Raw genomic sequence first — 12,702 nt, 5'->3', positions numbered from 1 at the left:
CCTCTTCATTCCCCGTAAGCTTGATTCAAGTCTACGTTTCTCAGTGGTTCTGTCAGAGGAACATGAAAATTGTCCTTTTCATTATGTGCATTATGGAGTGTTAAGGAAGCATGAGGTTTGCTTTCTGTAGAAAATGCAATAATTACAGCTTGTCATTGGTTAATTCTTACAAAGACTTTTTAAAAACATTAACAGTAAATCTACAGGTTCAACACAGCCTGTTTTTTGACAAGACAATCCGCCTCCAGTCATTCACCAGAGAGAGATAAGAGGTTTCTGGCAAACATGGTCTGACTATCAATTGTGATGACTTGATATTTTAGATGTTTAGTTTTTTTAAGTACCTTTAAAAAGTAAAATAGTTTTCACAAGATTTTGGTGGTAAAATTTAATAATTATCACAACAGGTGAGTGGAACAGATATTATCAATTAAATAAGGAGTAGTAATGTATTCTCATTATGTAATGCTTAGTAAAGTACTTTCACAACCTGTAGAAATTCATTTGCAAGAAGTGTGAATTGTACATTATTATCTTGCAGACACTGTTTTATCTGTGCCATTGATAATTTATATCATTTACAGATTGTTTTCTTGTAATGTAATTTAGTGCAAAAGTCTCTCCCAACATTGACAAGTTTAAAACAGAAAAGGTTATTTTTTATTTGTTTCTTTCTTTCTTTTTCTATTCCATGTCTAATAAGAAAAGTGGCTTGTGGTCTGTTACAGACCAAAGGCACTGGCTAATAATTTTGAACCTTTCAGTGTGAAGGATATACAGTTATATAGTAACATATATACTGTATACATTTTGGAACAACAGCATTTGACCCACTATTCTTTGGATCTTTATTAATAAATATTGATTCAATGTTTCACCTTTGTCACACAAAAATGTGTAGCTAACCTGTTGCTTAAAGGCCATAATGAATATGTATTTGGCAAGCAGAAGAATACCTGGAACGATGCTCTCATTGGCTGCACAGAAATAATAGAGATGGAATGCACTGTGTCACCACCACCCTTTTCAGCACAGGGCAGTAGAATGCAGTAGAATTTCAACAGAAGGGAGCATAAAAAAGTGTCACACTGCTGTTCTTCAGACATTGTACTATGGCTGGGTTTTGTAAATAGGAATGTTGATAAGACAGGTCAAGGTAAAACAGACACATAAAGAAGTCTTTAGGTAGAGAGGAAAGTGCTCTTTTATTGACAGTGCAAGGCAAATTAAGGAATTCCTCAAAACAAAAGCCTAAACTCCTCTTTGAGCTTCTCATTAGACATCTTCAGTCTCTTGTAAACATTCAAACCTTGCAACAGTTTTGCCTGTCGCTTGGTCAGATGTCTTCTTCTCTCACTCTGGTGCAGTTTGTATAACAGAAGATCTGATCTTTTTTTCTCAAACAGCAGATAAAAAGACTGATCTTGGAAGCCTCCAATTAAATTGTCATATTACCAGTTGTCATAACAACCAACTGGTCAGGTGACTGAGGTTGGCAAGTCTTTTCCCACAGTCCTCTGTGAAATGTAGTTCAAAACTAACCTTGGTTTTGCCTGAATCTACCACACTTTCACAATTTATACACATTTGTTTTTTTGCACAAAAGCCTGCAACTATGCAAATTAAAGGGATACAGAAGCTGGAGCACTGCAGAAGTATAGAAGTACAGTGCGAAAACAGAATGAGTGCGCTTCCCTCTGAACCAGAATTTCCAAAACAAATGTTCCAATGTGGTGAAAGGAGACACTGTGCTGTAGGACTGTACTGCCGACCTTCAGATATACCATTAAATTGAGGCCCAGCCTAACGTGCTCATTAAAAATCCAGAGCTCTTTAGTGGGACTGTTTTGAGACACCCAGGTATGTGTTGGGGACGTTTTTAGATGAAAGGTGCTTTATAAATGTAATTCTTGTTATTGTTATACAATGTTATTTTTGTAGTATTCAGTATGGGAATTAGGAGCACAGAGCTGGAAATAAAGCACCCTTTATATAACCACGAGCTATGTACGGGTATGGAAAGCTGTAGAAAAAGACAAGTGAAGTGACTTATTTCAATGTGTATTACATTGTAAAGATTTAGGCATAATATGTAGAAATAATGTGTGCAAAATGATTGAGATTAATCAAATTAAAATATTATCTTTGTTCTCCTGTGCTAATAATGTTCTCCTCTTTAGAAATAAAGTGAAAAGACCGATGAAGAGGTTATCTCATAAATGTGATAGCGGTAAAGATTCTCCAGTTTTTATTAGGAAGAATGTGTAACTGGGCAGTTTGCATGGGTCTCAACACAAATCTTGTTAGGGTAAATATTTGAGCACAGGGTAGAGCACAAGTGTTTGGGAAAGTGCACTTTAAAACCCTTATTATAGATTACAAACATATACAACATAGAAAGACCCTCTGTTAACAAATCAAGTATGAGTATAACCTTTGCTGGCTGATCAGTTTTGTTAGTGATAGTAGGATGTACTGTAATACCACTGTTCTCACAGTAACAGAGAAGCAGTCTAGGGCTGAAGACTGGATTCAAGTGCAGGTATGGCAGGCAAGCAGGCAGGCACACATGCAATCCAATGTCAAAAATCAGCAACAGGCTGAGGTCAAATCTGGAAAGACTCAAGTATATGGTACCAAAGGGAAACTCAGAATGAAAGCCAAAAAAACAAGCCAGAAACAAACACAGAGATGCAGTCCAGAGGAGCAAAGTCAAACAAAGCATGGTCAAGATACAAGAGGTGAGTAATATGTGAATGTCAGGACTAGTAACTGAATGCTAGGACTAAGTGAAGGCAGAGATGGGTCTGAAATAGCAGAGGGACTTATAGTCTAACAAGTGGCACTAATCGTCTCCCATTGTGTTGTCGTGGTAACTAATTGATTAAGTGGGTAAGTGCTGTTGGTGGCGATTCTGGTGTGATTGCTGAGTCTCCAGAGAAAACAGCTATGACAGAGAACACATTGGGCTTCATTGAAAGTATTTAATAAAAGAAGAGACAATTCTGTTCAGGTCTGCCAAGGCATTGGTAAACCTAAGGATTACAGTTTAGCAGAATGCATAATGGTTGGTACCTCCCCTCCATTTTTTTCCATCTTTTACTTACTGGGAATACGTTTAGAATGTAGGCTCTCCTTAACAGCTGATGATTTCCCATTTGACAATATGAGAATATGTTGTGTGCTGTATAGCAAGGCTTTCCCAAGCTCCAGACTTCAGCTTCCAAAATCACAGAGATCTAGGTTTTCTATGTCTCTTTAATTCACAAGGCTACAGTGAAAGGATAAAGTGTCCCAGTTATACTTTATTTGAAGTAATTTAATGGTTCTCCCAGGAGAAGTGCAGCTTTTAATTGCAGGAAACAGAGAACTAATATACAGAGGTAATTAGGAAGCCCAGACTTATATAATATATATAAGCACAGGCGATGTTACTGTATTTGCCTTTGTGAAAAGAGAAGAATTCTTTGACCAGCAAACATTATCTACAACTGAACTAAACAGTAAAAAAAAAGTTTAAATTAAAAGCATAATAGGCTTAATAATGTTCACATTCACTACCTGAAATTACCAGTTGTTAATTTACCATATTTTTAATCCCCAGAAACAACAGTTTTAGATTTTTATCCTGCATGATCAACATTAACGAACATTTCCAGAAAGGTAACAAAATGTATAAAATAACAGTAATTTATCATTTTAAATTAAGGAGAAGAAACTATTTCTAAAGAAACATTTCCTTCTGAGAGAACTGCACAATTTACTTTTGAAATTATATGTACAGCCCAGAAGCTATTAACAATTATTTATATCGGTGCACTAAACCTTATATATACTCTAATGACAAAACTGAACAGAAGCTTTCATTCATTAATAACAATCCAGTGGGGAGGTCAGTACGAAAACTTGATGTGACAGTGAACATAAGAACTTAAGTCCTCCTCCCCGTTTGGCAGAGCGCTAAGCAGCCACTGGGCTGCCGTGGGGTGGGGCTGTGTTTAACTCTGCTCTCCTCCCTTTTTGGCAGGTGGTCAAAGCAGATTGAGCTTGTGAATGAGTGTAGAATAAAGTGGTGAATGCCCATTCAGGCAGAGCGATGGCCAAGGGTGAGGGAGCAACAGAGTGCTCATCTGACCAGCTGATTAAACACTCGGACACTCGGCAGTTCAGCAAAGAAGCCCAGGTATCGTAACTCTTCTTGGCTTTGTTTATGCGCTGCTGCCTGAACCTGAGGAAGTGTACTAGATTTCCTGTCTTAATTGAAGCCCAAAAATATTTGATTGAAAAAGGGAGCAAAAGGACAGGGATTAATTATTTAATTCATTAACCTGCTTATTAATGTGTGGCATATGTGTTTGTTGCTTAAAAACATATTGAAGATTTAGTGGCAAATTTATCATTTTTAATAGCTGTGACAGAAGCAAATGTGAATAATGCAAATTTTATTTTCGTGAAAGCCTTGTTGGTTTGACAGATCAGTATGGAAGGAAAAGTGCGAAATATTTCACCAAAGTATTTTAACATCTAACACTTGAGTGTACAATATCATTTGACTGAGAAAATATGTGAATATAAGTCAAAAAAGAAAGGCTTGTTCTTAGACAAAGAATGTGATATTTTTATAGTAAATGCATTAAGCTGTATTTTATTGGGTTATTGAGAAAAATGTAGAAATTATATGATATATTCTTACCTCAGTATACTGATAGTATATACTATTATACTATTAGTCTTCATTACACAGCAGTGTTGCATTTTTGTAAGTAGAATTTTATAATGTTTTTTTATAATACTTGGTTTTATAATAATGTATAATATAAAAATATAATATATGTTAGCACAAGTCTAAAATAAGCTTGCTAAAAAAATCTGAGGTTATAGAGATGAGTTAGCTGTGTTTCTTTTTCTTGCTGGTGGAAACTACTGAAGTTGCCCACTTGTGTGTTTGTGTGGGTTGGAGTCTGGATACATTACAGTACCATTTAACAAATTAGATATATATACAGAGTGTATAAAAGTGCTGAAATGAATGCATACTGTAGTAGGCAGCTCAGGTTTAGTCACAGTTAAAATATGGTCTTTAAAAGGTGGTTTTAATTACAGAGCCTTTAATAAGGACGCTTTTGCAGGTTGTACCTATTCCTGGGATGTCTTTTCCTCTGTTTTCAGTGTGTCCTGCTTAATGTGTTTTTTTTTCTTAAGTTAAAATGATTGTTCCATTCAAGCCTGGAAAAGGCATCTTACAGGACAGGTGATAAGGAGAGGATTAGAGTCCCAGTTTACTATTAAAACTTTGTGTTTCTGGGAAAACTGGGGTTAAAGGGTATTACAATTCCAGAAGTTCAAATAGGAAAGATCATGTTCCTGGAATTGGGTTTCAATTGCTCTGCAGGTCTTTCCATGTGATGCTGGATGTTACAGAAGAAGGCAAATAATTTACACTGTAGTGCTGGTATGCTATGAAAAAGGGCTCTGTGGTATCCCTTGGGATGAAAGGAGCTTTATAATGTAAATAATGATGTGCTAGATAAGCTATATAAATATTAATGTAAAGAGTGACATGATCATGTGGATGATGATGACGACGACCTTGTAGAGCTAATTTGTCAAGGCTGTGATTCAGTAGTGTGAATGATCCCTGCAAGTAAAAAAGCATGGGTACTCCCTGTCCCAGGTCTACTTTCCAGCACATTTTTAGGCAGTCTTAAATTATAAAAGAGTACGTTAAGTACCCCAAATTAAGCCACTGATTGATCATTCAGAGTTCAGTTGGGACAGAAACCAAAACACTCTGGAGCTCTGCAGGAGTTCATAAGAGGGTCTGATGTTTTCATGATTTTAAGTATTATGTACAATTAAGAACTAGTGTACAAAAAGCATAAATATTATAATCGCTTTTACTTAGTATTTGACTTCATTTTTACTTACAGTACATTGCTTGTTGAAGTTGCCAGGATTCAAATCTCACTGAGGTGCACTCCTTGGTCAATAACTGTTGGAAACTTGCAAAACAACACTGAAGACTTGACAGTACAGTTTTGTTAATGCTTGCACTAAACAGATAAAACAGTAGCATTTTCTTTAGTCCTTCACTTACAACATCAAGCCCAGAAGGACTTCAAACAGATGAGCTCCTCCAACTGTAAGATGCACTGTTTTGATAAACAGCACCTTGCCGACATCATCAGAAATAACTGCTGATTTTAATCACTGGTTGAACTAAACTATATCAAACGAATATGAAATATAACACATTAGAAAGAGAAGCCTTAAAAATCATGAGGTGATGCTTCGCATATTAATAACACCACCTAGTGGAGATAGAGAATCAGTATAAAACTTCATTTTGTTTTCCATTCCTGTATTTTCAAAGCATGTTTTCTGTTTCAAATACCAATATCTGCCTGTATTTCAAGCTTTCAGTTTTCCTAGATTTATATTGCTTCCCCTCTGGAAGCTGTCCGCTTGTCCCACAGCTATACATATTTATGTGCAGGGCTTCACAACAATTTTCTTAGCTATTATCAAAGCTGAACAGTCTACTACCAGCCTATAGTATAATATGAATTTAATCCACTTCGGAATGTCACTGTTATTTCAGACATCTCTGGAATGCAGCATACACTATAATTTCTAGCACAAGATTCAACATAACAATTGCATCTATCATCAAGTTAAACACGAAGTATAAGTGTTGAGAATATTTAAAGCTCTAGTACAATATAACCTTTTTAAACACACATAAATCTGGAACTCAGACTTCCATTTTCACTGATTTACAGTCTTTATTTGCAGCACGTATATTCATAAGAATATACTGTACAGTATATTTATTTCAGTTAAGGTGTACCCAATTCTGTTATACGTTTTCTCATCATTATGTGATTCTATGCTGATAGATACTTTATGTTTTAAGATAAAAATTACAGAAAACTGCAATTCATTGTTCTGATTTGCTACGAGCAAGTGTTGAAAACTGCACTGTGTTTAATAAATGTGACACAGACCTTTGCAACTTAAAACTACAGCATCTTACCCACTCACCAAAGCCTTACCCACTCACCAAAGCCTCAGCTGATCCATCCATTCAATTTCCTCACAGAGTCACGGGCGGCCAGAAAGTGTCCTGGCAAACAACAGGCACAAGGCAGGATACAGCCCGGGTGAGATGCCAGTCCATATGAGGGCACACACAAACATGCACATACTCAAACAAGGGTCACTTTTTTCCCAGTTGAGCCAGTTAAACTGCCAATAGAAGAAGCCAATTAACTTACCAGTATGTCCTCGGACTGTGGGAGGAAACTGGAGCACCCAGGAAAAACCCACGCGCAGATTACCGCAGGAATTAATCCCAGGGCCCCAGCGCAGTTAGGCAGCACTGCTAACCACTGCACCACAGTGCCACTCACCCCAGCTCATATTAAGCTGTAATAATGCATACATTGTATAATACATCGAAAACTAGGGTCTGGGTGTGGCTGGTTTTAAGACAATTAAATTAAACTGCAATGTTACATATTCAACCTAAAACAACTGCATCTTACAAATTCTATTAATTTAAATGATTTTTTTTCACTGTCTACCCTTCTGCAGTTTGATCTTTGTGCATTGCTGACTCTTATAAGTGTCCATAGAGGCAAAGACTTATTTAAGAAATTCCTTTTTTGCCCAGTTCCAAAATTTAACTGATTTGCACTGTTTTAATCTGTAGATTACTTCTTTTACTTTCAGAAAAAAAATAATTTAGACAGAAGATCTCTTGTGGGAGGTTTTGAATGCCTTTGTGGAAGCCACAGATAGTCTAATATTACAATTAAAAAAATCAGTGTTGTGGTATCATTTTTGAGAAGAATCAAAACACTAATTTGATATCCTACCCAATGGGCAGCACCCCCAAAACAGCAGAGTTAAGAATGTGGCCATGCGCAGACTTAGATCTGGTCTCTTTCTATAGTAGTTGGTCAAACATTGCCTCAGAATTCAAAATATCTTTCTAACCCACATCGCTGTCTCATTCACCAAACTACAATTAAACACTGTCATCAATGAAAAGGTTTAATCTTCTGACCAGTTCATTTTTTTACTGTGGTTGTCAGTTTCTGGTTTCAATAGCTGAACAACTTTCTTATGCTTCCAAAAGCAGTGGACCAACTAACTTTGAAACGTATCTTGTGGAGTTTCTGAATGTGAGTCATTGTCCCAGTTTTTGTGCAGACTCTGCTTTAAGAATGCTGTCTAGTCCAGTACCATGATTAATCTTTCTCTGTAAATATGGGCGAGAGATAACTTTAGTTCACAGACCACAAGATATAGTATTTCCTGTTTGAGTTTGATGTGATAAGACTCAAGTAAATATATTATCCAAGGAAGGCTTGTCTATTTTTTCTGACCCATCTGACACAAAAAAGTGTTTTGGCATCTTGCTTTCCTATCTGGTATGCTTTGTTCATTAATAATGACAATTTAACAAAAGAATTCAGAATTCTCACTTAGTAATAGTATCTGACATTTCTGTGAAGGAACAGCAATGAAAGCATAAAGCATGTCCAGTATTGACACATAACCTGTTAACAATGCATTTGAAACTACAGTATTTATTCTCCAATATTCTCTTACATCCTTTGTAGATGAGCAGGTCCTGTTGGATGTACAGTAGTTGGTCATGTAATTTCTCTCTTCCCCACCTGTGTGGATGCTGTGTAGTGGGATTGCTGGAGTGTAATGGCTGTTATGTGTCACCCAGGGGTGCAGGACTTCAGTGGTGGGTGAAGTGGGTCCTCTCTTATACCGTATGTGGAGCATTTCTTGGAACCTATCAGATTGTCATCACTGTGGAAGTTATTATGATTATAATACGTCACTGTGAATACAATTCAGAAACTATATTCTAGACTTTACCTGTGGTATCTACCTACAAATGTTTTAGTTTCTGTTCTGATTTAACTAGTGCAATCTAAGCCATTATTTTTTATTGTTTCTAACCAACTTAACTTATCTACTACACATCTCTTCATGTTTATTTTTAATCAATAGATCGGTTTTATAAGAGATTTGTTTTTTAAAATGCAACTAAGTTTGAAGCATTATTCGCCTTATAATTATTCTGTACCTTACAACAATTAATTATGTTTTCGTCTGAATGATGCAGTACTGTATAAACACAACGAAAATGATGATTTCATTGAACAACATGGTTCATATGCAACACTGAAATCGCATCGAACCGTCATTGTGACGCTGATGGAGATGCACTTCGTCACGGCCTGAATAAAATGTCATTACGAAAGCGAAATTCACTATAATATAGACATGTTATTGTTTGTTGCAATATGTGTGGTGTAGCTTTGGAGTTAACACGAATTCTTGCAGTTCTCGACCATTGTATGCAGAAACTGAGTTTTTGTGAATATTTTCACCTGCAATCACAGATACAGTACATGTGCCAGATCTTGTCGGAAGGGGCTCCGGCATCCTACCTGCAGTCAGAGGTTTGTACTGTAGATCAAGGCGTGGTCTAAGCTTCTTTGCAGCTGTACTAGCAGTTCGATAGCAATTTAGAAATGATCGCTCTAAATAAAGTAATGCATTTACTTCAACCACAAACTATAATTATGATACAACTCAATCCTACCACTTCTGATGTAAAAAAATGTTAATTTAATTATCGATGATCATTCGATTCGTATCACAGAGGATAAAGCATACCAACACAAAAAGCATTACTTTGCGAATCTGTTTTGAATGAGACTGATTTTTTTCTAACAAGTAACGCTTCCTACTGCGTGTCCGAAAGTGCGCTGTCTTATCTGAGACAGCTAAGCCCGAACACATACCATCTTTTATTTGTCATGTACAAAGATGTATGTTTAGGTTTTTTGCAGGCAGATTTTCTTTTACATTTCTGCAGTTTTAGTCTACTTTTAGCAACAGGGCAAGGGGTTCCTTCGTGTTTTGTTAATCTGTGAAGTGAAGATGATAGTTGACTCATTTATATGTTTTCATTTTAATAGTTACACAGGGCGTCTGGTAATTATAATTCTGGAAACCATAATGTTGCATGAGCAAAAAAAAGTCATCAATATATTTATAGTGCCTTTGAAGGAGTGTCTGGTTTGCTGTGTGGTTAAGGGATATCCTTTCATAAAACAAAACCAGCAGCATTTCCTTTTGCAGACTGAGGGTTTTCTAGATCATTGGACATACAATGCAGGGCTTTTAAAAAGCCAATGAAATAAATTGACTGACAATGATCTTGTTTTTGTTTTGTTTTTTCAGCCTGTCGGTTGCAGATATCCTCTCAGTTTCTTTTCTGTTCCTCTATTGACACAAATGTTTTTTTTTTAGTCCCAGTCTGAACTTGCTTTACTGAGTGAGGCACATTTTGTATGCCCCCATTATTGCATAGATCTGCTTTGCTTTGCTTTCCTTTTTTAGCACAGTTCTGACATTAAAACCCCATACCCAAACTGTCTGAACCACAAAGTCTTCTTAAGGGAGTGCTTCTTGTTTTGTTGCAGACACCAGTAAAGATACAGTGCTTTTTGTTTCCACAGTGGAAACCATTGAGGCCTTACTGACCAAATACCCTCAGATCATTGACCATGAAAGCTGCAGTTGGTTTGCTTAAGTTAATACAGTTAGTTGGGTGGTGTAGCAAATGAATGGACTAACTAGGCCTTTTTAAGCCATTTGCCTCCTGTGGTCTGGGAGGAAATCCAACTCACATCACAGGCGACAACATGTAAAAGGTTGAATGAAGCCAGCAAGAGGATAAGAACCAGTTTACAACGCCATCTTACAGCTTTATATTCTGATTTGGTGTATTATAATGCTTAGTATTTGCTTAGCAGATGGAATAAGATGAGAACTCAGCAACAGGTGGAGAGTTTCTGGTTTGCCAGGGGAAGATGTCATGCTCTTGTCTGGAATTATTGTGCCTGGCAGCAGTCTCCAAAGTAGTAGGATCCTCCATTCAGGAGCTCCCTGTATGCTCGGTATCTTATGTTTTTTTCTTCTGGGACTTCTGGGAATTTTCTTCAGGATAAGATATGTCTGGATTCTAAAAAAGTGTCTTCCTGCTTCATCTTTTATCTTCAAATCTATTTCTGGTTCATCAGCTGTGCCCTTTTGGTACAGTTCAATAAACGTTTTAAAGTAGCTTCTCATATATTTCCCCTTTTTTTAATGGTCTATATGTTTCATACCATATAGGCATGCATGTGGTGGCTCATCATTTCAACTGGTTTTCACTATTCTCATTCACTGGAAATGCACACAGAGGAGAAACATATTCAGGTTACCTTTCTTTGCTACTATTAATACACCATCACTTTGTAAAAACAAAATATTTTCACAGACTGTCTCCTTGTCTGCGTTCCTCTCTAAAGCGTGTCTTTCTAATCTTGAATTTGGAATCCGATTCTTTGCCGTGTTTTGGCCAAGATTCCATTCCCGAACATTTGAACCAAGCTTCAGTGGAGCTCAGAAATAAACACTGTGTTATTCACAGGCTTCAGCATTTCTTTTCTTTTTTTCTATATTATTCACAGACTCCCCAGGACAGCAGGCTCTCTGTGTGTCATAAGCTCTCCTTTGCCATTGGAGGAGCCCCTATCCAGGTGGCTGGAAGTGCCTCAGCATTCTTCCTGCAGATCTTTCTCCTTGACATTGCCCAGGTGAGTATTTTCGGAATGGAAGGGAGATTATAATTGAGAGAACTTAATTTGGCCCATCTGACCTATTTGAAAGCAGCTTATGTGCCTCTTATTCTTGGTTTTAAATGCACAGCCACATAGTTCCACTTGTGTCCTCTAGATTGTGTTTCACTGCTCCTTTTGAAGATGTCTTGACTTAAGATAGTCCTTTTTGTTTCTTTAGAGACATATTGCTTAGGCAGGCTTTGCTTTCCTTTTTTAGCACAGTTCTGACATTAAATTCCATATCCAAGCTGTCTGAACTCAAGAATTCTTCTTAAGGGAGTGCTTGTTTCCACAGCGGCAACCATTGAGGCCTTACTGACCATATACAGTACCCTCAGATCCTTAACCATGAAAGCTGCAGTGGGTTTGCTTAAGTTGATACAGTTAGCTGGGTGGTGTGGCATATGAAAGGACTGAGCAGGCCTTTTTAAGGCCTTTTTAATTCCTTTGAGGAGTTTGAATACCTGTCCCCTCATACTGTTCTCTGTTCAAACCTAAAGTAAGCTCAGTTCCTTCAGCCTGTCAGTGTGGGACATTGCAGAATGTATCTGGTTTCTCTTCTCTGGACAGATTCCAGAACAGCAATATCTTTTCTGTAACATGGTGACCACAATTGTTTACAATTGTTACAATGCAAAACCTTGCACTTGTCTACATTAAAGGTAATCTGCTAGATATTTACCGTTTTGAATTATATTCAAGTCTGAATTTTATTCCTCTTTGGCACTCTGAGCTTACAATCCTAAACTTTAGGGGCCAAAATATTTGCAGTCTCCCCCAATATACAGTACACAAGGTTAAGTGGACAGAGGAAGGACACAGCTCATTTGGTAATAACTGTAATCGTGTCTGTCCTATGTGATAGTGTTTTTAAAAAACAAAAGATAAGGTAGATCTAGAACTGCTAGATTCTCACTACTTTTTATTTTAATGTTCATTTAAAAAAATATTAGTATGGTGGGAATTTTTAAGTAAATTTAAAGCATATATAACACTACAA

The 12,702-nt window shown here is 36.9% G+C and overlaps 1 protein-coding gene across 3 annotated transcripts in view; it reads left to right on the top strand.

The window, feature by feature from the left end:
* Positions 1-4,076: 4,076 nt before the first annotated feature.
* Positions 4,077-12,702, top strand: part of mfsd2b (MFSD2 lysolipid transporter B, sphingolipid) — a 35,716-nt gene continuing 27,090 nt past the window's right edge. For 2 of the 3 annotated variants that reach the window (XM_015351919.2, XM_015351912.2), the window contains exons 1-2: positions 9,306-9,491; positions 11,553-11,678. In XM_015351919.2, coding sequence (XP_015207405.1) covers positions 9,333-9,491; positions 11,553-11,678 — 285 coding nt within the window. In that variant the 5' untranslated portion in view covers positions 9,306-9,332. Of the gene's footprint in view, positions 4,184-9,305; positions 9,492-11,552; positions 11,679-12,702 lie in introns of those variants that run through there. The other variant, XM_006626055.3, reaches the window with a different exon arrangement.

This window comes from Lepisosteus oculatus, chromosome 2 (assembly GCF_040954835.1).
Source record: "Lepisosteus oculatus isolate fLepOcu1 chromosome 2, fLepOcu1.hap2, whole genome shotgun sequence".
In the NCBI taxonomy this organism is placed as follows: Eukaryota; Metazoa; Chordata; class Actinopteri; order Semionotiformes; family Lepisosteidae; genus Lepisosteus; species Lepisosteus oculatus.
Note: the sequence above shows the minus strand (reverse complement) of the source record. Positions and strands in the feature narration are given on the sequence as shown.